This window comes from Rhinoraja longicauda, chromosome 23 (assembly GCF_053455715.1).
Source record: "Rhinoraja longicauda isolate Sanriku21f chromosome 23, sRhiLon1.1, whole genome shotgun sequence".
NCBI lineage: Eukaryota > Metazoa > Chordata > Chondrichthyes > Rajiformes > Arhynchobatidae > Rhinoraja > Rhinoraja longicauda.
Genome location: NC_135975.1, coordinates 28167815 through 28193253, shown reverse-complemented (window position 1 = coordinate 28193253; position 25439 = coordinate 28167815). Strand labels below are relative to the sequence as shown.

The 25439-nt window shown below is 47.5% G+C and overlaps 1 protein-coding gene across 1 annotated transcript in view; it reads right to left on the bottom strand.

Moving 5' to 3' along the window:
• Positions 1–25439, bottom strand: part of ptpro (protein tyrosine phosphatase receptor type O) — a gene marked incomplete at its 5' end in the record, with an annotated part of 77537 nt that overhangs the window by 9656 nt on the left and 42442 nt on the right. The window contains 7 exons of the mRNA XM_078420077.1: positions 333–482; positions 2777–2911; positions 6954–7030; positions 8449–8539; positions 10115–10196; positions 16404–16439; positions 19787–19870. Coding sequence (XP_078276203.1) covers positions 333–482; positions 2777–2911; positions 6954–7030; positions 8449–8539; positions 10115–10196; positions 16404–16439; positions 19787–19870 — 655 coding nt within the window. The remainder of the gene's footprint in view (positions 1–332; positions 483–2776; positions 2912–6953; positions 7031–8448; positions 8540–10114; positions 10197–16403; positions 16440–19786; positions 19871–25439) is intronic.

Here is a 25439-nt window from a genome sequence, read left to right as displayed (position 1 = left end):
ATAACTCAGCGGGTCAGGCACCGTCTCTGGAGGACAAGTCTGAAGGAACAACCCGATCCAAAATGTCGCCTATCCATGTCCTCTGAGTTACTCCAGCACTTTTTGTGTTTTTGCTGCTTTAATGGAAGAGTTGTCAGGTACTTTGTGCGATGCAAAGGGGTGTAATCCAATGATCTAATCTGCAGCATGCTAACGCCAAATAAGTTTCAAACAGTGGAGTTTGAATCCTTGTCATTGCTGACAATCTTCCAGTTGCGGGTAAAGTGACCATGAATTTCCCTCCCATTCTCAGGTGAAAGAACGTACAGGAAATCTGATGCTGGATGGCTTACATAGCTGACGTTGAACTCCCGTACGATCCACTCCGACTGAAGGTTCTCCTCAGACTGATCAAACGGCTCCGATTCATAGACCATTTCCACAGTGACATCTCCATAACTGACCGGCTGATCGTTAAATGGCCAATAATGGTCGCATTTTATCTGTAAAAAACATTCATTATTGATGTCACGGTTCAGGAAACAGTATTCATATTAGCTAATTGTTGATTTCTGAATTTGTTCCCTGTGATTTAATACCCTATTGTGGCGGTACCCGGGGATTAGGCCACTCCCTGGATCATCCCCTTCGGCACGGGTTGGACAGGGCTGGGGAAGGGACTAGTGTTACGGGGTTTACCTGAAGGGGCTAGATAGATAACTCGTGCTTGAGACTGAAGAGAGTGTGGATGTTCTGTTGCTGCATTAAAATTACTGTTAATACCTACCTGGCGTCTTGCCTGATTCCTACTGCGTCCAGACCCACTACATTGTACAATTTATAAAACTGCAATACATGTCACATGTATTGATTGAAAGATACAGCATGGAAACGGGTCTCTCAGCCCACCCGTTTAATGTTATTCTACTCTGCACAGCTGGGGCAATGTTACAAACGTCAATTAACTTAAACCTTCGTCTTTAGGATGAAGGAGGAAACAGCATATGGAGGAAACCCAAGTGATTTAGTTTAGTTTTAGTCTTTTAGTTTAGAGATACAGTGCAGTAACAGGGCCATCGAGTACGCACCAACCAGCGGTCCCCACTCGTTAACACTATCTTACACACACTAGGGACAATTTAACATTTATACCAAGCCAATTAATCCACAAACCTGTGCTGTATGTCTTTGGAGTACGGGAGGAAAGCAAAGATCTCGGAATGAAATGCACGCGGTCACGAGGAGAACGTACCAACTCCACAGACAGCACCCAAGATCAGGTTGGAACCGTGGTCTCTGGCACTGTGACACAGCAGATGCACCACTGTGCTGATATATAGCATGTGGCCCTACACTTGTACTCAATCCAAGAGAATTTACTACTGGATAGATTTAACAAGATAGATCATGTGCTAGACAGATGTGTGCCAGAAGTTTGCAATGGGATGGGATGCAGACACTGGAGCCTCGACATAATTCATTGCGATAGATCTTTAGGAAAATGCATTTTCTGCACAGCACAAGGTATTCTTTGTTTCAAACATAAACTATATTTGAATTAAAAAATGCAACAACTTCAGACATTCACAGTGTCTATACATTCATTAGCGTTATATTCGATGGTGTTCACAAACCACCCTTGCCACTTGTGACCCCCCTGGGTGACATCCCTTCCCTTGTTTGAGGGGTGTCCCCACAACTCTGCCTCTCAACACAAATAGCGCAAAGACCGTAGACTGTGGTAAAAAATTGCCCTGCACATCTCATTTAAACTTTGCCCATCTCTCTCCTTAAAGCTATGCTCTAGTATTTGATGTTTCCATCCTGGGGAAAAAGGGTCTGGCTCTCTACCCTATCTCTACCTCTCCCCACAATCACCAACATTACAGGGAAAACAATCCCAGTCTGTCTAATATAAGAAAATAACTGCAGATGCTGGTACAAATCGATTTATTCACAAAATGCTGGAGTAACTCAGCAGGTCAGGCAGCATCTCGGGAGAGAAGGAATGGGTGACGTTTCGGGTCGAGACCCTTCTTCAGACTGATGTCAGGGGGGTGGGACAAAGGAAGGATATAGGTGGAGACAGGAAGATAGAGGGAGATCTGGGAAGGAGGAGGGGAAGGGAGGGACAGAGGAGCTATCTGAAGTTGGAAAAGTCGACGTTCATACCACTGGGCTGCAAACTGCCCAGGCGAAATATGAGGTGCTGCTCCTCCAATTTCCGGCGGGCCTCACTATGGCACTGGAGGAGGCCCATGACAGAGAGGTCAGACTGGGAATGGGAGGGGGAGTTAAAGTGCTGGGCCACCGGGAGATCAGTTTTGTTAATGCGGACCGAGCGCAGGTGTTCAGCGAAGCGATCGCCGAGCCTACGCTTGGTTTCGTCGATATAAATAAGTTGACATCTAGAGCAGCGGATGCAATAGATGAGGTTGGAGGAGGTGCAGGTGAACCTCTGTCTCACCTGGAAAGACTGTTTGGGTCCTTTGAGGGGGGAGGTAAAGGGACAGGTGTTGCATCTCGTGCGGTTGCAAGGGGAAAGTGCCTGGGGTTGGGGTGGTTTGGGTAGGAAGGGACGAGTGGACCTAGTCTGTCTAACCTCTCCCTGTAGCTAATACCCTCTATCTAATCCAGGCATCATTCTAGTAAAACTGCCTCCACATCCTTCCTGTAATAGGGGTGACCAGAACTGCATGCAATACTCCATATGCGGCTGCACCAAAGTCCTATAACGCTGAACCACGACATCCTGACAGGATGAATATATTTGGTTAGCTGCCCAACACCAACTTACCCGCCTCCTCTCATTGCATTGTGTGAGCATGACAATGATGCCCGATTTCTGCTGAATCACCATCTTCCAGAAATCATTTCTCGTTTCTGCCAAGGGGCCTTGTGTCGCAATGTACTCTTGGGCAGAGTTAAACCCCTGAGAAAAAAACGTGACATCTGGTGCAAATTCTTTAAAGATGTTGTTCCCGAGCTTGTCCTTCATTACCGTACGCGCAACACTGATCATCCTCTGCCCTCACCCTACCAGACCCTGCAAGTCTGTCAACCTTACTTTTTCTATTCCTTGTTTTGTAACTCCTTTCTGACATCCATGTCTCCCCGTCAGGTAGGCATTAGAAACTGCAGATGCTGGTTTGCAAACAAAAAAGACACACGGCGTTGGAGTAACTCATTAGGTGAGGTACTTTGTGTTTGAAAGACAACAGCATGGAAACAAGGCCCTCGGCCCACGCCGACCGTTGGTCACCAGTTTACAGCAATACAGCAACTACAAATTCCACACCTAAAGTGTCTCACAAAAAGCTTTACCAAACCCAGTCTGAGTCAACACAAATAAAACCTTAACTGGATGGCCAAAGCTTGGTAAAAAAGTGGCAGGTTTTAAGGAACATCTCGAAAGAACAGGTGAAAAAGTTAATAAAAAGAATTCCAGATCTTTTGAAAATGAGAATAGGAATGTTAACGGTGTAGGAAGGAACTGCAGATGCTGGTTTACACCGAAGAGAGGCACAAAATGCTGGAGTAACTCAGCGGGACAGGCAGCATCTCTGGAGTGAAGGAATAGGTGAAAAGAAAAATCTGAAGAAGGGCCTCGACCTGAAACGTCACCTATTCCTTTTCTCCTGAGATGCTGCCTGACCCGCTGAGTTATTCCAGCATTTTGTGCTTTATACCAATGTAAATGTTTTGTATCAATGTAAATGCACCCTAATACTTTGCTCTCCTATTGATATATATAAAAAATGACATTTTCTGGGCACCTGGTTCCCTGGCTCTGAAACATCAGCATATTCCGCTGTTGCTTCACACAGCTGCTGCAGAAACCGTCATCCACAATTTGTCAGCACACAATACCGCAAGTCATTTCTGCCCTCCTGTCAAGAAGTCATTCCAAACATCTTCCTCTGCCCTAACTCGCCCCATCACACCAAGTTTACCCATCACACTTGAGGAGATGAAACTAATGTTAACATTCCCATTGATAGACGCAAAGTGCTCGAGTAACTCAGTGGGTCAGGCAGCATCTCTGTAGAAAAGGAATAGGTAACGTTTCAAGTCGAGACCCTTCTTCAGTCATTCCTTTTCTCCAGAGATGCTGTCTGTCTCGCTGAGTTGCTCCGGTATTTTGTGTCTTATCTTCCTGGTGCAGTTCCTTCCTGCACTGTTAACATTCCCATTCTCATTTTCAAAAGGTCTGGAATGCTGTTCGTAAACTTTTTCACCTGTTCTTTTGAGATGTTCCTTAAAATCTACCTCGTTTTACCAAGCTTTGGTCATCGGACTTAAGGTTTTATTTGTATTGCCTCAGACTGGGTTTGGTAAAGCTTTTGTGAGACACTAGGTGCAAAATAAATTTGTATTGTTGTTGTATTGCAGTTAACTATAGTGCTTTCCACTCATTAATGTAGTCGGGTGGTTTCTGTTTGAGGGCAGTGTAGTTGGAACCAAGAACCAGAGGACACAGGTTTAAGGTGAGAGGGGAAAGATTTAATAGTGATACGAGGGGCAACTTTATCACACAGAGGGTGGTGGGTATGTGGAACGGTCTGCCAGGGGAGGTAGTTGATACAGGTGTAATAACAGTTAAAAGACACTTGGACACGTACATGGATTGGAAAAGTTTAAAGATTTGGGCCACACTGGAATTTAGAAGGATGAGAGGAGATCTTATCGAAACGTATAAGATTATTAAGGGTTTGGACACGTTAGAGGCAGGAAACATGTTCCCAATGTTGGGGGAGTCCAGAACAAGGGGCCACAGTTTAAGAATAAGGGGTAGGCCATTTAGAACTGAGATGAGGAAAAACCTTTTCAGTCAGAGAGTTGTGAATCTGTGGAATTCTCTGCCTCAGAAGGCAGTGGAGGCCAATTCTCTGAATTCATTCAAGAGAGAGCTGGATAGAGCTCTTAAGGATAGCGGAGTCAGGGGGTATGGGGAGAAGGCAGGAACGGGGTACTGATTGAGAATGATCTGCCATGATCACATTGAATGGCGGTACTGGCTCGAAGGGCCGAATGGCCTCCTCCTGCACCTATTGTCTATTAGTCAGAGGGTAGTTAATCTGTGGAACTCATTGCCACAGAGGGCTGTGGAGGCCAAGTCTGGATATTTTTAAGGTAGAGATAGACAAATTCTTGATTAGAACGGGTGTCAAGGGTTATGGGGAGAAAGCAGGAAAATAGGATTAGGAGGCAGAGATCAGCCATGATTGAATGGCAGAGTAGACTCGATGGGCCAAATGGCCAAATTCTACTATAACTTGTGAAATGGAACTAGCGTAGATGGGGCATCTTGGTAGGCATAGGTCAGTTGGGCTGAAGGGTCTGTTTCCGTGCTGTTAGTCGCTGGTAATATCTGCGCACAGCCAAATATTCTGCTATACAACGCAGCCAACAAGAAAAATCTAAGAACATGTCTTCGTTTGAATGGAAAATGATCATTGTAAAAATTACAATTAAATCTGACACCCCCCTCATGTCAAGGGTGAAGGAACAGGAGAGTTATTAGAAACCATGTCATCAGCAGTCATTTGGAAGGAGGAAGTTTGAGTAGTTGCACATTGGGCGTTAGCCCCGACTCAGCTGGATAAAACATCTGCAAAACCGCTTGCACCTTCATTCCAAACAGTGCTGTAGACAGCAAAACACAAAGTGTTGGAATAACTCAGTGGGTCAGGCAGCATCTGTGGAGGGATGGACAGGTGATGTTCCGGCTCGGGACACTTCTTCAGACTGATTGTTGTTAGGAGAAAGCTGGAAAAGAGGGGGGGGGGGGTGCAGGACAAAGCCTGGCGAGTGATAGGTGGATACAAGTTGGTTGGCAGATGGGTGGAGTAAATGACAAAAACTGGAGGTGAATAGGTTACAAAAGGGTGTCAGATAAGGAGAGAAGAGGAGGCATGAAATGTGAAGCCGGAGGGGGTGGATATAGGTGGAAGGGGATGGGGCGGGGGGGGAGAGGGCAGAGAAAAGAGGGGGAAATAAAAGGGAAACAGAGGACTTATGGGTAGGAAAGAACTACAGATGCTGGTTTAAATCGAAGGGTGACACAAAAAGCTGGAGTAACTCAGCGGGACAGTCTGAAGAAGGGTCTCGACTCGAAACGCCACCCATTCCTTCTCTCCAGAGGACATGATGAGAAATGGGTGGATGAAGGAGGAGAAAGGAACAGGGTGACAGGGTGGGGGAGATGGTGTGAGAAATGAGTGAGCACCGAGTGAGGGTAATGGGATAGAGGACTTGGGGGGAGGAGGTGTAATCACTTAAAGTTGGAGAATTCGACGTACATTAGGTTGTTTTGTAAGCCACCTAGGCGGATTATGAGATGCTGTTTGCTGATGATTTCAACATCTGCAGTTTCTTGTGCCACTCTCAAACAGCAATGTTATATTTATAAATAAGCGGCTCAAGTTAACATTGAGTCAAATGGTAGACGACCATTTGAGATGCAACCCAGCTGTAACTCCTGGAGAGGGGGATCAACAGTGCACTGCATTTTGGCATCGAGAATGGCACCTAGGAAGGGGAATGGGGTTGAGTGGGAAAGATAGATCAGCCATGATTGAATGGCAGAATAGGCTTGATGGGCCGAATGGCCTAATTCTGCTCATATGACTTATGGACACTCGGCAGGTCAGGCAGCATCTCTGGAGAAGGCGGTTAAGTTACGTTTCGAGTCAGGACCCTTCTTCAGTCTGAAATAGTCTCAGAAGAAGCGTCCAGAAATGTCACCTATCCGTGTCCTCCAGAGATGCTGCCTGACCTGCTGAGTTACTCCAGCAGTTTGATTCTTTTTTTGTAAACCCACGTCTGTAGTTCCTTCTTTCACCAGTGTTCCATGGCTGCTCCTTAGGAATGAATTGGAACGCTTATCACACCTGAGAGAATGAACTTCGCCACATCAAATGAACCTGAATGAACTGTTATCTAAAACTTATTTTGGCAGTCCAAGTACTTACGGGAATGTAATTAGCATTGATGTAGTCTGATTCATCGTCACACTGTAGAGAGGTTAATTTCACTCGGCTGAAGTCATCTGCAGAGATAATGGTACCAGCATAAGAAATTATACGGAAACATGTTGAGTTCATAACGCCTTTAGTTTCTCAAATGCAAAAGGAAATGTTCCCGTTCGGAAGCCTTGGTGTCTACCTCCAGCCTAGGACTGTATGGTCTCTTATGGACTGTACAGTACAGGTTGGTCCATGCCAACCAAGATGCCCCATCTAAGCAAGTCCCATTTGCCTGTGCCTGGCCCATATCCCGACCCAGAACGTCGCCTACCCATGTTCTTCAGAGAAGCTGCCTGACCCGCTGAGTTACTCCTGTACTTTGTGTCTTTGTTTTCTACGCAGCTTTGAAGCCATTACAAAAATACAGGAGGCAGTTTGCTAAGGGGTGGTAAAGTCCATGGGCAATTAAAGGAATAGAGTCAGAGTCAAACAGCATGGACACAGGCCCTTCAGCACAACTTTCCCATGCCAACAAAGATTCCCCATCCACACTAGTCCCACCTGCCCATGTTTGGCCCATATCTTTTCCTATCCATGTACCTGTCCAAAATTTCCCATCATGCACCTACAATCTTATATATGACATATATGATAGAAAGACTGGAGCGACTAGGCTTGTATACACTGGAATTTAGAAGGATGAGAGGGGATCTTATTGAAACATGTAAGATTATTAAGGGGTTGGACACGTTAGAGGCAGGAAACATGTTCCCAATGTTGGGGGAGTCCAGAACCAGGGGGCCACAGTTTAGGAATAAGGGATAGGCCATTTAGAACGGAGATGAGGAAAAAACTTTTTCAGTCAGAGAGTTGTAAATCTGTGGAACTCTCTGCCTCAGAAGGCAGTGGAGGCCAGTTCTCTGAATGCTTTCAAGAGAGAGCTAGATAGAACTCTTGAGGATAGCGGAGTCAGGGGGTACGGGGAGAAGGCAGGAACGGGGTACTGATTGAGAATGATCAGCCATAATCACATTGAATGGTGGTGCTGGCTCAAAGGGCCGAATGGCCTACTCCTGCACCTATTGTCTATTGTCTATTGACATTTAAAAATATATTGCATCCCATAAGAATGACACAATTCTAGCTGCAGACTAAAGGAGAATGGTCTTTCTCGGATGGGCGGGTCATTGTTTAGTTTAGTTTAGGGATACATCTTGGACACAGGCCCTTTGGCCCACCGAGTCCTGTCCCACACTCACACTATCCTACACACACGAGCAACAATTGACAATTTTAACTAAGCCAATTAACATACAAACCTGTACGTCTCAGGAGTGTGGGAGGAAACTGAAAATCTCAGAGAAAACACACGCGGTCACGGGGAGAATGCACAAACTCCGTACAGACAGCGCCCGTGGTCGGGATTGAACCCGGGTCTCTGGCGCTGTCAGGCAGCGACTCTACCGCTGTGCCCCTGTTGTGTGCTGGTGTAAGTACTCACATGGCAGTATGTTAGTGTACCGGTTCTTGCCGCGGTTGACTGGGATCCCTGCGGTGTCGTGGGGAATATCCTGACCGATGAGCTTGAGATCCTGGAATGGTAATCAGCACGGTGGTCAGATCACAACACGACACGTCCACACCATGCAGCCAAGGCTCCGGAAAAGGTGACAAGGCCCAAACGCAGAGAGATCCCGGCCTTTGCCAGACTGAAACAAGGCTTGGGAGGCCAAGTGTAAAAGGCGATTTAATAATCAAGGAAGATAAAGCGGATTTTCAGGGAAGTCACTGGCAGTTACAGGTCAGATTCCTGGGTTAGCTGCTCAGTAAACAGAACCCAGATGGAGACAGCAAAGATAGAGGCACAGACAGCACGGAAACAGGCCCTTCGGCCCAGCTCATCCATGCCGACCAAGGTGCCCCATCTAAGCTAGTCCCACCTGCTCACATTTGGCCCATATCCCACCAAACCTTCCCTGTCCATGTACTTGTCCAAAAGTCTTTTAAATACTGTTATTATATCTGGCTCAAATACCCCCTCTAGCAGGTCTTTCCATATACCCACCACCTTCTGAGTGAGAAAGACGTTCCACAGGTTTCCTCCCTCACCTTTAACGTTCTCCTCTCTGGGTACGAGACTCTGTGCACTCACCCTATCTATTCCCCTCGTGATTTTATACACCTTTAGAAGATCACTCCTCACTCAGCTTCCTGCGCTCCAAGGAATAGAGACAAAGCCTGCTCAACCACTCCCTATAGCTCAGGCCCCTTGAGCCCTGGCAACATCCTCGTACATCTTCTCTACACCCTTTCCAGCTTGACAACATCTTTCCTATACGAGAGTGACCAAACCTGAAGGCAACACGGGCTGACATTGACTTCTCTGACTTCAGATAGTCCCTTGCTTTCCCTCTCTATCCCCTCCCCCTTCCCAGTTCTCCCACTAGTCTTCCTGTCTCCGACAACATTCTATCTTTTTCCCGCCCCCTCTCCTGACAATGGTCTGAAGAAGGGTCTCGACCCGAAACGTCACCCATTCCTTCTCTCCCGAGATGCTGCCTGACCCGCTGAATTACTCCAGCATTTTGTGTCTTCCCTTCGATTGAAACCAGCATCTGCAGGTTTTTCCCTGCACATTCTACACTGGGGTTTGGTGCTTGAAAAGCAGTGCGTAATGCAAAATCAGCTAAATTGAACATTTGTGGGACTGCTAGCAGTCAGCAGTAAATTTGAGCAGATTATTTCCAAAACCACCAGTGCTTGAATCAAGTGTTGGTATTAAAGGACCAAGCGAGTTGTTTCAACGTTGTATAAATCAAACGTGCGTAAAATGTGAAATGCCTGGACTCCAAATGTGGCCTCACCAACGTCTGTACAACTGTAATATGACGTCCTGACTTCTATACTCTATACCCTGACTGATAAAAGGCCAATGCGTTGAAAGCCAACTTGACAACCCCGTCTACCTGTCACGTGATTCAGGACCGGCGCAGGAGGAAGGAAAGACCCGATCAACAAGGCTCTGAGTCCACAACCTCCACCCCTGCATGCTCACCTGTCTGCTTCAGGATAGACCACACTCAGCAGAAACAGTTCACGACCTGCCCACCCTCTCACTGCAACAGAAAAATCATGCGTTTTCTAAAGGCATTTTCTAAAGGCCTTACCTCAAACTGCAGAGAGAATTTGTAATCAGAGTCTTTGGACATTTCCTTCAGGTACATTTCAAAATCGTCCAGTTGCACGGGGCTGTGAGAAGCAAACAAGAAAAAAACAACTTGCAGTATTGATGTGGAAAAGGGATTAACCAAGAATTAAATATAAAATGACACAAGGCACTGGAGTAACTCAGCGGGTCAGGCGGCATCTGTGGAGAGCATGGATAGGGGACGTTTTGGGTCAGGACCCTTCTTCAGGCGGGTTTCTATGGAATGCTGTAAACATTGCTAACAAGAGATTTGAGGGAATCACGGATGGAGTTGTCAACCTTGTAGTTTTATATTCTACCTCTATAAAGAATTAGTCTGAAGAAGGGCCCCGACCCAAAATGTCACCTATCCACGTTCTCCACCTATCACTTGCCAGGCTTTGGTGCTCCTCTCCCCCCTCCACCCCCCGCCCCAACCTCTCTTCCAATCAGCCTGTAGAAGGGTCCCGCCCATCCCATTCCCTCCACAGATGCTGCCTGACCCGTTGAGTTACTCCAGCACTTTGTGTGTCACTGTAGATCTTGACATTGAATTATCAGGCAATAGCAAGTCTGGCACCTACTGAAGTCAAAAACCTACATTCGAAGTCAGGAGCTATCTACAACTGCCGGGAACGGACTTTCACTGATGTTGATGCAAGTCCACCAACAAACATCCTTTTGTAGGTTCTCCACAGAATAGCCAAAGGTTTGCTAATCCTGAGAACACCACCCCTCTCATCTGTAACCACCTATCACTCCCCAGGATTTGTCCCGTCCCCACCTCTCTTTTCCAGCATTCTCCCCCCTGACTACAATCAGCCTGAAGAAGGGTCCCGACCCCAAACGTCGCCCGTCTATGTTCTCTAGAAATATTGCTGAGGATTGATTAGGGCTGTGTTTCTTCCCCCTGTGTGTGTCACTTCACATAACAGCCAGTTGTCTGTGTTCACAGACTCAGTTACACCCAGTGCTGACTCGTACAAACTGCCACAGTGGAACCTGTTCTGTTTTTAGTTCAGTTTAGTTTAGAGATACAGCGCGGAAACAGGCCCTTCAGCCCACCGAGTCCGCACCGACCAGCGATCCCCGCACACTTACGCTGTCCTACACAAACTAGGGACGATTTACATTTATACCAAGCCAATTAACCTACAAACCTGTACGTCTTTGGAGTGTGGGAGGAAACCGGAGCACCCGGAGAAAACCCACGCCCACAGGGAGAACGCACAAACTCCGTACAGACAGCACCCATAGTCAGGATTGAACCCTGGACTCTGACTCTGTAAGGCAGCAACTCCACCACTGTGCCACCGATCTCAGAATCCATTTTGAATGATCGTAAGAGAAATGCAGTTGAGAATAATTATCTGATCATCACAGCCGAGGGTCTGTGATGCGAGATATATAAGTAGGATCAGTGAATACAAGGAGCCCGTTGGTCACACAATGGCCTCTACCCCATCCCTTGGCTGAACCTGCATTGTGGACTCCCACAAGTTCAGTTCAGTTCAGAGACACAGATTGGAAACAGGCCCTTCGGCCCTCTGAGTCCATGCCGACCATTGATCACCCGTTCACACTAGTTCAATGTCATCCTACTTTCTCATCCACTCCCTACACACAAGGCTAGTGTAAATCGCCCCGACAAACCCGCACGTCTTTGGGATGTGGGAGGAAACCAGAGCACCCCGAGGAAACCCACGTGGTCACGGGGAGAAGGTGTAAACTCCACACACAGACAGCACCCGAGGTCAGGATCAAACCCGGGACTCTGGCGCCGTGAGGCAGAGGCTCTACCCGCTGCGCCACCGTGCTGTCCGTCCACTGCCAAATGTTCTATTCTATCTTCTTTGTGCTTTGTAACGATGAGGATAGTTGCAGCCCACGCAAAACTCACGTCAGGTAGCGCCAGTCCCACCCCTCTGCCGTGCCTGTGGCAGTATGTACACACCGCTACTGCACACTGACACCTCCACAAAAAGGCAGCGTCCAGATTCTCACGTTGACTTTACACTTTGTAACCTGTTCGTTTATTAAATTGGAAGTTGATTGGTTGCGGATAATCAAAGAAGAGGCGAGTATACCGATTGGGGGAAGATTGTTGATGACTGGAGCTTAGTTTTTTCATTGTATGCAGGCTAGCATCATTTTGTCAACAAAAAGCACAGCTGTTACTTGGTATTTACTCATAGCAATTCCACAAAACTAGTTCACTAATAGGTCAGTGATCAGCTTCAATTTTAGATTAGTGCATTTCTGATTGATTTTGTCAAATACCTCCTGCAGGATCAGGTAAATAACATCCTTAGTATGCACTCCATTGCCAACACTATTATCAGGCAACTGAACCATCCTTTCACCACCTACTCCTTAGAGAGTATTTTATCGGGATGCATCACAGCATGGTTTGGCAACAGCTCCATCCAAGGCCGCAAGAAATTGCAGAGAACAGTGGATGCAGCCCAGACCATCACGCAAACCAACCTCCCTTCCATACCAGGTCATCGGAGATGTCCTCATTCTTTAGTAAACGGGCGTTCCCCTCTTCCATTATAGATGAGGCTCTCACCAGGGTCTCCTCGATATCCCCCAGCTCCGCTCTTGCTCCCCCTCTCCCAATTCATAACAGAGACAGAGCCCCCCCTTGTCCTCACCTTCCACCCCATCAGCCGTCACATACAGCATATAATCCTCCAACATTCTCGCCACCTCCAACGGGACCCCACCACTGGCCACATCTTCCCATCTCCACCCCTTTCTGCTTTCCACAGAGACCGTTCCCTCCGCAACTCCCTGGTCGACTCGTCCCTTCCCACCCAAACCACCCCATCCCCAGGTACTTCCCCTGCAACTGCAGGAGAAGCAACACCTGTCCTTTTACCTCCCCCCTCGACTCCATCCAAGGAGCTCGTAAGGATAGCGGAGTCAGGGGGTATGGGGAGAAGGCAGGAACGGGGCACTGATTGAGAATGATCAGCCATGATCACATGGAATGGTGGTGCTGGCTCGAAGGGCCGAATGGCCTCCTCCTGCACCTATTGTCTATTGTCTATTGACCCTGACAGTCTTTCCAGGTGAGGCAGAGGTTCACCTGCACCTCCTTCAACCTCATCTACTGTTCCAAGTGTCAACTCAGCAAGACCAAGCACAGGCTCGGCGATCGTTTCGCTGAACACCTCCGCTCAGTCTGCCTTAACCTACCTGATCTCCCGGTGGCTCAGCACTTTAACTCCCCCTCCCATTCCCAATCTGACCTTTCTGTACTGGACCTCCTCCATTGTCAGAGTGCGGCCCAGCGCAAATTGGAGGAACAGCACCTCATATTTCGCTGTGTAGCTTACACTCCAGCGGTATGAACATTGACTTCTCCAACTTCAAATAGCCCTTGCTTTCTTTCTCTGTCTATCCCCTCCCCCTTCCCAGTTCTCCCACCACTTAGTCTCCGACTACATTCTGTCTCTGTCCCGCCCACTCCCCTGACATCAGCCTGAAGAGGGGTTCCCACCCAAAACGTCACCCATTCCTTCTCTCCAAAGATGCTGTATGTCCCGCTGAGTTACTCCAGCATTTAGTGTCTTCCTTCCATTGACTCCATCTACACTTCACACTGCCTCGGCAAGGCCACCAACATAATCCAGGACCAGTCTCACCCCGGTCACTCCCTCTTCTCCCCTCTCCCATCAGGCAAGAGGTACAGAAGTTTGAAAACGCAGATTCAGGGATAGTTTCTTCCCAGCTGTTATTAGACAAGTGAACTGTCCTCTCACTAACTAGAGAACAGTCCTGACCTTTGATCTACCTCATTGGAGATCCTCTGACTATCTTTAATCAGACTTTAGCTTGCACTAAACCTTATTCCCTTATCCTGTACACTGTGGACGGCTTGACTGTAACCGAAGATAGACACAAAATGCTGGAGTAACTCAGCGGGACAGGCAGCATCTCTGAAGAGAAGGAATGGGTGACGTTTCGGGTCGAGACCCTTCTTCAGTGTGTCTATCTTCGGTTTAAACCAGCATCTGCAGTACCTTCCACTGACAGTATAGCACGCAACAAAAAAGCTTTTCACTGTACCTCAGTACACATGACAATAAACTAGACTTTAAAAAAAAAAATCAGTTTCATCGGTTACTTTCGAGAAATCCACGCTGGTTTTGTCCTTGATAGCAGAAAGTTTTCAGTATGCTCAGTCATTCTAATATTAAATGATTGGCTTTGGTAACGTCAATTTGTCGATCAATCCTTGATCTCCCCCTCTCTAAACCCTCAACAGGGCGGAGGGAGGGAACAAATGCAGCTTTCAAAATGGGAAGAATCCGTTCACAAGTCACGAAATGTGGAAGTGAAGACACAAGGAACTGCAGATGCTGGATTCATGAGCAAAAAACACAAAGTGCTGGAGGAACACAATGGGTCAGGCAGCATCTGTGGAAGGAATGGACAGATGACTTTGTTGGGTCGTGTCCCAATAGTATAAGTAGAGGTATCTGATACAGAGTTCATTCTTATTTTGCAAGAGGCACTTAGGGCAGCACAGTTGAATAGCTGAAGAAGGGTCTCGACCCAAAACGTCACCCATTCCTTCTCTCGCGAGATGCTGCCTGACCCGCTGAGTTACTCCCGCATTTTGTGAATAAATCGATTTGTACCAGCATCTGCAGTTATTTTCTTATACTGCATAGCTGACCAATCCTGGTTCAATCCTGACCTCGGGTGCTGTCTGCGTGGAGTTTGCACGTTCTCCCCGTGACCGCGTGGGTTTCCTCCGCCTGCTCCACTTTCCCCCCACACCCCAAAGACGTGCGGCTTTGTAGGTTTAATTGGCCCTCTGTAAATCGCCAGGTTTTTAGGGAGTGGATGAGAAAGTGGGATAACATAGAACTAGTGTGAACGCGTGATCGATGGTTGGCGAGGACTCAGTTGGCCAAAGGGCCTGTTTCCACGCGCTGTCTCTAATCCAAACTAATATTAAGAAGGGTCCCGACCTAAAACGTCACCCTTCCTTTTTTTCTCCAGAGATGCTGCCTGACCCGCTGAGTTGCCACAGCGCTCTGCATCTATCTTCTAAAACTAAAGGCATCTACCTTCTCTAGAGAGCTAGTGTCTCCCCGCAGGTGAACCAGAAGAGAAATCACCTTGGGAAATCTGCACCGTGTTATCACCCATTCCTTCTCTCCCGAGATGCTGCCTGACCTGCTGAGTTACTCCAGCATTTTGTGAATAAATACCTTCGATTTAGACAATAGACAAGAGGAATTAGAAATGGCCAAAAATGTCAACTGGCATATGCCATAAACGAATAAAAAGTTTCATTTCTAACTGAGCCAATTAGCGTTTTCTTTGACACAGTAACTTTACGCTTCCTTCTTGAGCACAGCAATCACATCAATTTATTGAAAGCACTCCTATTTTAAGGGCAGCACAGTGATGCAGTGGGTAGAGCTGCTGCCTCACGGCGCCAGAGACCCGGGCTCCATCCGGACCTCGGGTGCTGTATGTGTGGAGTTTGCATGTTCTCCCTGTGACCACATGGATTTCCTCCGGGTGCTCTGGTTTCCTCCCACACCCCAAGGACGTGCGGGTTGGCAGGTTAATTGGCCCTCTGTAAATTACCCCTAGTGTGTAAAATTGGGAGTGGATGAGAAAGTGGGAGAACGTAGAACTAATGTGAATGGGCGATCAATGATCGGCGTGGACTCGGTGAGCCAAAGGGCCTGTTTCCACGCTGAGTCTCTAAACCAAACTAGCTCTAGATTTACAATCTATTTCCAGTAATACACATATACCCTCAAAACACATTTTCTAAAATAATTAAAAGAAATAATTAAAACAATAATTATGTTAAAAACAAAAGGTAGTGTATCTTTCTGCAGCTGAATACCTTTGCACGTTCAATATTTGTAAGAGGTCACCTTCTTCCCACAGGCCATCAGGACTGTTAACTTTTATAACTCCAGGGACTAAATTTTGTCTTCTCTATATTAACTTTATTAACTTTATTTATATGCTGTAACTGTAATTATTTTTTGTGCACAATCTGCAGGCATTGCCACTTTCATTTCACTGCACATCGTGTATGTGTATGTGACAAGTAAACTTGACTTGACTTGACTTGACTTCCTTATACCAAAGCCAGAGGGATACAAAGTGGATGTGGTTTGCTGATGGGGCAGCATTGACTCAAGCTGTAAGCCATTAATACTTTACAGTTTAATGCAAAAATGCTTTTATTCAGTTTAAAATTCACTAAATAATGCTAAACATACTTGGCTAGTTTCTTCTTCTTCAGTGCATATTTATTCCTGCAAGTAAAGAATGTGATAAAATGATTTTAAGAAATCGATTTCCATCTTCACTGAGGCTGCTGTATAAATTTCAAGGCACAGTACATTCAAAAATTAAATTAAAAGTATTATATATTTTTAACAGATCGCACACTCCTAAATAAGCCATTTTCTCTCTTTAAAAACATGCATGTTACTAACATGTTACTAACATGACACCACAGAAGTCTCACAAATAGTGACGGGTAATTAGTGAACTGTGAATATCTTTAAAAATATCACACTTACTAGCTTCTAATGCATTACATCCAAAAAATGGATTGGACATCAACATTTCTATGTAGTCTGATTAAAGCAATGCTTGAATTAGTTATTAATAACTTTTACAATGAGTATACATTTATCACTAATAGATGTTAAATGAGTTTACATCTATCGCAATGTTAACAGTATGAATTATTAATATAGCCATCCACTAATGCTTTAAAAAGTGGCTACTTATCTCACCATTGCATCTTAAATGTGGCATGTTAATGTATATAGAATTGTAGGCGATTACTAGTGTACAAAATAATGTAGTGGACCGTGTGCCGCTGGCAATGAAATTAATTCTGCACGGGCTTTATACAACATTGTTGTAGGGACTGTTGCCAGGACTCGAGGGTGTGAGCTATAGGGAGAGGTTGACTAGGCTGGGACTCTATTCCTTGGAGCGCAGGAGGATGAGGGGTGATCATTTTGAGGTGTATAAAATCATGAGAGGAATAGATCGGGTAGATGCACAGAGTCCCTTGTCCAGTGTAAGGGAATCGAGAACCAGAGGACAAAGGTTTACGGTGATGGGGGAAAGAAGAGGAATCTGAGGGGTAACATTCCCACAAAGGGTGGTGGGTGTATGGAACGAGCTGCCAGAGGAGGCAGTTGAGGCAGGGACCATTGCAATGTTTAAGAAACAATTAGTTAGACAGGTACATGGATAGGACAGGTTTAGAGGAATATGGGCCAAACGCAGGCAGATGGGACTAGTGTAGATGGGACATGTTGGTCGGTGTGAGCAAGTTGGGCCGAAGGACCGGTTTCCACACTGTATCACTCTTTGACTCCATTAACGAGTGTGCCAACGTTGCTTTTATTATGTAATGTTAGTAGTATTAATGCCACATCTTACATTGGAGAAACTGTGACTTTTAATTTCTTTAACAATGTGTTTTGCATTAGTTACCAATTTATTTTAATGCATTTACACTAGGCACACTTTATAATGTAGGTGTTGTCATTTATGTTATTGCTATGTACAATATTTAGGAATAATAGTTACCAATGAGCTAAGCAGACCCAAAGATAATTCATGATCACTTATTAAAGGTGGGAGCTGTTGCAACTCGTGGCAGATCAGATATTTATTCTTATTTTAATGTTGTCGGGCTGTTAGGTTCTACTGGTAACAGTGTTATTCTCACCAACACCGTTCATTACTGACAAACACTACCACGTGAACTCGACACAACTGCCTGTATCTTCAGACATACAACGATGTCCAGCATCATCAGAGACCCACACCACCCTGGCCACACTCTCATTTCACTCCTGCCATCGGGAAGAAGATACAGGAGTCTGAAAACAGTGATGCCCAGGTTCAGGAACAGTTCTTCCCAACAACCATCAGGTCATTAAACACTACAACCTCCAAATTGGTTCCGAACTATATAGACTGGCGGACATTATTTCTGGCTTTGCGCTGTTATTGTCTATTTATTTGTGTATTTTTTAAATATATACCTTATATCCTGAACTTTTTTTTCTTTATTGTGGGTATTGCAGAGTACTATGTTTACATATCTGTTGTGCTGCTGTTAGTAGGAATTTCATTGTTCCGTTTCGAAACACTCTCGACTCTTGTTGCATTCTTGACTGGGACCCAGCCTATTTATCCATGACTCTACCAGCGTTGGTCTACGCTGGTTCAATCATTCATGAACCGCTGCCTCTTCAATACATCCTTTCTCAACCTCAAACAGGACCTTCCACATCCCGCGACCACATCGCTTGCTTGGGTCTTTCATTCCCCCGCTGTCTTACACAGAGGGTGGTGGGCCGCTGGAACGAGCAGTGGGGTGGTGGGCTGCTGGAACGAGCAGTGGGGTGGTGGGCTGCTGGAACGAGCAGTGGGGTGGTGGTGGAGGCAGATATGATGGTGGTGTTCAAGGGGCTTTTGGATCGGCACGCGAGTATGCAGGGAATGGAGGGATATGGATCACGTGCAGGCTGAGGAGATTAGTTTAAATTGGCATCAAGTTCAGCACGGACATTGTGGGCCGAAGGGCCTGCTCCTGTCCTGTGCTATGTTCCATGTTCCTCCAGCTCTGGAATTTTCACCCAGAATCCCTCTTCCATTTACACTCCTCTTACAATGGACATCTTTGGTTTGGCTTCGGGACGCCAGACCAAATGTGCTTATTCACAAAATGTTGGAGTAACTCAGCAGGTCAGGCAGCATCTCAGGAGAGAAGGAATGGGTGACGTTTCGGGTCGAGACCCTTGGCTGCCGTTCACGGCTGAGTGTTGCAGTGAAGCAACTGTTGGTCTCTCGACGGGAAACGAGTGACGGAACTGGACATAGGAAATATCATGGGCAGCTTCTTCTGTGCTGTTTCTCACGGCCATCTGAACATCTGACTGGATTAGGGGGCATGAGCTCCAGGGAGAGGTTGGCACAGACTTGGATTGTTTTATCCGGAATGCTGGAGGTTGTGGGAAGACCTGGCAGAGATGTATAAAATGATGAGAGGCGTTGACAGGGCAGACAGTCAGAACCTTTTTCCACCGGGGTGGGAATGTTAAGTGCTAGAAGGCACAGCTTTAAGGTGAGAGGAGGAAATTTTAGTGAAGGCGTGCAAAACAATTTCTGCTACACAGAGGGTGGTGGGGGCCTGGAACGCTCGGCCAGGGGCGGTGGTGGAGGCAGATACGATAGTGGCGTTTAAGAAGCTTTTAGATAGGCACATAGGGAACGGAGGGATATGGATCACGGGCAGGCAGATGAGATTAGTTTAACTTAGCACCATGTTCGGAACGGACAATGTGGGCCGAAGGGCCTGTGTGCTGTCCTATGTTCCATGTTCATTGGGCGAACATTCACACACACACACACACACACACACACACATTGCTATAAGATACAAATATCGAGGAACTCTCCCCCATTTTGTAGCCAATAGGCCTCACGGCACAGATACAGTTGTACTGCTATGGATATGTTGGCAGCAAATTGGGAAGGTGCTAGAAAATGCCCCGGTGTGGCGGGGGGGGGGGGGGGGGGGGGGGGGGGGAGAGGGTAGGGAGGAGAACTGTTAAAATACACTTACCAAGGATTAATACCAAAGGCCAAAAGATAGTCCGTCCAAAAGCATGACGGGAGCAGTGCAAGAACAGCAAAAATACTTCTACGCCTGAGAAAAGGCAACACAGACATGTGGACAGGGCGTGTACTTGATTAATAACACACAGAGCAGCGCATCAAAGGCATAGTTAGATCCACAGCATGGAGGCTGTGTAATAACACAACATGGTGCGCGGCACAGCAAATACAGCAACACCACCAGGAACGAGAGGCACACTTAAGCACAAAAACGTTAATACAATTAATAGTTTCAGTCACACTGGCAAACAGAACAGTATTATTTACTTTGCTCCACTTCAGGCTGCTCGTCAACATCTCCCACACCGGGCCACTTCTCCGTATAATCCTATCCGACTTGTGGAAACTGCCAGGGAAACAGCTTCTGAAAAGCTACGCCGTTTATTTAGAATCGAGTTTCTCCCTCTGCGACCTCCCCAAATGCAAACTTCAACTGACTGACTGACTGGGTCTCCTATTATCGGGTCTTGTCCCTCTTGCACAGATCGATTTAGCACATAGACAGCCCGACGCAAGAGGATTTAAAGAAGCTACACAGAGCTGGAGGGTCGGGCAGCATCCATGGACAAATGACCCCATTATCCACCCCCCCGCCCCTCCTCTTCCTTCAGCCCCAACTGGATTCCCCCCCATTTCTCCACCACCCCTCCCCCTGCCCCCGCCCACCTTCCTCTGCCTTCTCAATTGTCACCACTTTGATCCTTTAGAGTTCAGAGATGCAGCATGGAAACAGGCCCTTCAGCCCACTGAGTCCGCCCCAACCAGCGATCACCCGGTGCACTAGCACTACCCTACACACAAGGGACAATTTACAGAAACATTAACCAACAAACCTGTATGTCTTTGGGAGTGTGGGAGGAAACCGGAGCACCCGGAGAAAACCCACGAGGTCACAGGGAGAACGTACAAACTCCGTACAGACAGCACCCCTAGTAAGGGGCGAACCCGGGTCCCTGGTGCTGTGAGGCAGCAGCTTTACAGCTGCCCCACTGTGCCGCCCCCTTGTCCACACCTTTTGGCTGTTCATCATCTGGCCTTTCATCGTCCTATCAACGCCCCCACGCCCACCACCAGTATCCACCTATCACTTGCCAGGCTTTGTCCCGGCCTCGCCTCTACTTCCAGCTTTCTCCCCCACCCCCACCCTGACCCGCTGAGTTACACCAGCACCTTGTGTCTTTTTTTTTGGATCTGCAGTTCCTTGTGTCAACATCTGTGCAGGGAGTGGACAGGTGATGTTTCGGGCCAGGACTAGGTGGGGGGAAAGCCGGAAAATGGAGGCGCGAACGGGACGAGTGATAGGTGGATACAGGTGATGGGGGTTAACTTGGCAGGTGGGTGGAGTAAGCGACAAAGACTGGAGGTGAAAAGGAGACAAAAGGGTGTGAGATAAGGAGAGGAGAGGAGAGAAATCTAAAGGCAGAGGGAAATGGGTGCAGGGCACAGGGGGGGGGGGGTGGGAGATGGTGGTTGGGATTGGGGGCAGATGGGGAACGGGGGGGAGATGGGGAAGGGGGGAACAGGGGGTGGGAGATGGGGAAGGTTGGGATGGGGGGGCAGATGGGGAAGGTTGGGATGGGGAGATGAGGAAGGTTGGGATGGGGGGGCAGATGGGGAAGGGGAGATTGGGGGGAGATGGGGAAGGAGAACAGGGGGCGGGAGATGGGGAAGGTTGGGATGGGGGGCAGATGGGGAAGGTTGGGATGGGGGGGCAGATGGGGAAGGGGAGATTGGGGGGAGATGGGGAAGGGGGGAACAGGGGGCGGGAGATGGGGAAGGTTGGAATGGGGGGGCAGATGGGGAAGGTTGGGATGGGGGAGATGAGGAAGGTTGGGATGGGGGGCAGATGGGGAAGGGGAGATTGGGGGGAGATGGGGAAGGGGGAAGGGGAGATGGGGAAGGTGGGGGGAGGGGAAAGAGGGGGTTGACAATAAAAATGTTATTTATTCTCATGTTTAAACTCAAAAACAAGCTCCAACTTGAGTAACTGTACTTCACTCGAAGACAAAGGAAGCTGATGTCCTTTAAATGGTGTCTGAACTTTGCATCTTGTCGGCATTAAGTGGGTGAGCAAGAGGCTGTGCAAGTTTGATTCAATGTTCAGCACATCAAGAGGTACTTGTAATACTTCACGGCCAGGGGAACTCATCTTGGTGGCAACACATGAAGTCAGATAGCATCAAATACTCTCTCCTGTGTTGTTAACACACACAGAGTCTGAGAGTGTCGGAGAGACACAGCGAGGAAACAGATAGTCATCAGGCACCCTTTTAATCCTCCCCACCTCATCCCACTGGCATGAAACCCCCCCCCCCTCTCCGATTCTGGCACTCACCTGCAAACTTGGGCCACTACACAGCGGCCATTAGCCGACCAACCTGCCTGTTGTTTGGACGTGGGGGGAAACTGAAGCACCTGGAAAACTCCACAGACAGCAGCGGAGGTGGGGATTGAACAGGGATCACTGGAGCAGAGGCCCTGCCATACTGCCGGTTGGACCACCACGAGGAGTCGAGTCGCAGAGTCAGAGAGCCTTACAGCACGGAAACAGGCCCTTCGTCCCAACTCGTCCATGCTGACCAGGAGGCCCCATCCAAGCTATTCCCACCTGCCCGCGTTTGGCCCACGTCCCCTCTAAACCTTTCCCATCCATCTACCTGTCCCAATGTCTTCTAAATGTTGTTATAGTCTCTGCCACAACTACCGCCTCTGGCAGCTCGTTCCGTATACCCACCACCCTCTGTGTGACAAAGCTGCCGCTCAGGTTCCTCTTCAACCCTTCCCCACTCACTTCAAACTATGTCCTACAGTTCTTGATTCCAATGCCTCTATTTCTTCAGAAAGATAAGGATACCACGTGCCTTCAACTTCTACAGATAGAAGGCTTCTTATGTGGACTAATCACAGCTTGGATAGAATCAAAGTGCTGGAGTAACTGAGCAGGACAGGCAGCATCTCTGGAGAGTAGGGATAGGTGATGTTTTGGGTGGAGACCCTTCTTCGTACACTGATCACAGCTTAGATTGGGAACAGCTCTGCCCAAGACAGGAAGAAATCACAGAGTTGTGGGTGTAGCCCAGTCCACCACACAGACTAGCTGCCTGACACTGATACTGACACACACTCTGACACTCACAGGAAACACACACAAACCAACCTCCCTTCCATGTACCTCGCGCTTCCTCGGCAAGGCCACCAGCATAATCAAGGATGTGTCACACCCTGGCCACTCCCTCTTCTCCCCTATCCCATCCAGCAAAAAGTATAGAAGTGTGAAAATACACATCACCAGATTCAGAGACAGTTTGTTTCCAGCTGTTATCAGGCAACTGAACCATCCTACCGCAACTAGAGAGCAGGGCTGAGCTGCCATCTACCTCATTGGTGACCCTCGTGCTATCTTTGATCAGACTTCACTGGCTTTATCTTGCGTTATTCCTTATCATGTATCTGTACACTGTGAATGGCTCGATTTGTAATCACGTGTAGTCTTTCCGTTGACTGGATAGCACGCAACAAAAGCTTTTCACTGTACCTCGGTACACGTGACAATACACTAACCACACAAACATGCACATACGTGCACATATAGTCCTTCATCTATGCTTGACAATGCCTCTGGAAAGCATCCAACATAATACACTGGAATTTAGAAGGATGAGAGGAGATCTTATCGAAACGTATAAGATTATTAAGGGGTTGGACACATGTTCCCAATGTTGGGGGAGTCCAGAACAAGGGGGCCACAGTTTAAGAATAAGGGGTAGGCCATTTAGAACTGAGATGAGGAGAAAACTTTTTCAGTCAGAGAGTTGTGAATCTGTGGAATTCTCTGCCTCAGAAGGCAGTGGAGGCCAATTCTCTGAATGCATTCAAGAGAGAGCTAGATAGAGCTCTTAAGGATAGCGGAGTCAGGGGGTATGGGGAGAAGGCAGGAACGGGGTACTGATTGAGAATGATCAGCCATGATCACATTGAATGGCGGTGCTGGCTCGACGGGCCGAATGGCCTCCTCCTGCACCTATTGTCTATTGTCTATAATGAGGCACCTCTCGCCAAGCCTGGACGTTTCTCCTGAAATGAACCTCCGTCCTTCCAAAGGACCACAACGCTGTCAATACTGAGAATTCCCAGGGCAGCAAACCCCCCTGTTAATCATCAGCTGTCCCTGTCTTTACAATCGTACAAGAACCAAGCCTGTTGCAGGCTGTTCCCTCAACAGTGAGATAGCCCATTCGCGCACTCAAAGGAGGTCCTGCTCTCCCGAAACAGAAAGAGCTCGGAAAGATGGTGCTGCTTGAAACTGGAAAGTTGGAATAATTTCTGAAGCATTAATCAATCATAGATCCACAATCGAGGCATGAGACATGCGTCTGTTTTTACAGGTGGTTCTGGATGCTGCAAAGTTCCACTGTTGGCACCTTCTGGCTGTTTTGACTTTGGCAAGACTATAACTTCAGTAAAACTCAAGCACACCAAGCATTGCACCGTGACAGTTTTATGATATAAACAAAATAATCAAAGTAAACCTTTTCACGGGACTATTGAAAATGTAATTCTGAGAGGAATACAAAGCTGAGGTGAACGCTGAGGAATCCAAAGACTGCTCCCTGTGCCCTATCTTCCCCACCCTTCCACCTCTATTCCTTTCCCTGCCTCCACAATTCACAGCTCATCAATTCTCGTCTCACACTTTTTGTCTTTTCAACGCCAGCCTTTGTCTAACAAATTGTTCTGGCCTTTTCTTACCTCCACTTCCCTCCCCTCTACTTTCAGTCTGAGGTAGCGTCCCGACACAAAACCTCGTACATCCTTTTTCTCCACTGATGCTGCCTGACCCGCTGGGTTACTTTGTGTCTGCCTTTCATTCGCTAGACTTTGTCCTGCCCCGTGCTCTCTTCCATTGTCCCCCCCCCCCCCCTGCCTGCCCACCACAATCAGTCTGACGAAGGGTCCCGACCTTAAACGTCACATATTCACGTTCTCCGGAGATGCTGCCTGACACGCTGAGTTACTCCAGCACTTTTGTGTCTGTCTTTGACTGGGGCAGCAAGCTTGGTTCTCTGGACGGAAAAGTGGGTACATGCCGTAGAGCCGTGCCTCTGCTGCCGAGACCCCAGTTCAATCCTGACCTCTGGATTTGCGTGGAGTTTGCACATTCTCCCTGTGACCGCGTGGGTTTCCTCCGGGTGCTCTGGTTTCCTCCCAAATGCCACAGACCCTCAAGGTTGCTAGGTTAATTGGCCCTTTGTGAGGTGCCCCCAATGTGCAGTTGGACAGTAGAGTCCTAGAAAAACTTTTTTCACCCAGAGAGTTGTGAATCTGTGGAATTCTCTGCCACAGAAGGCAGTGGAGGCCAATTCACTGGATGTTTTCAAGAGAGAGTTAGATAGAGCTCTTAGGGCTAATGGAATCAAGGGATATGGGGAGAAAGCAGGGACGGGGTACTGATTGTGGATGATCAGCCATGATCATATTGAATGGCGGTGCTGACTCCTGCACCTATTTTCAATGTTTCTACATTTCTAATCTGGGCAGAGTTATTCACAATGTCCAGAGAATAAAATGTGTAGGATTCGTGTAAAGTCCTCTTGGATGGT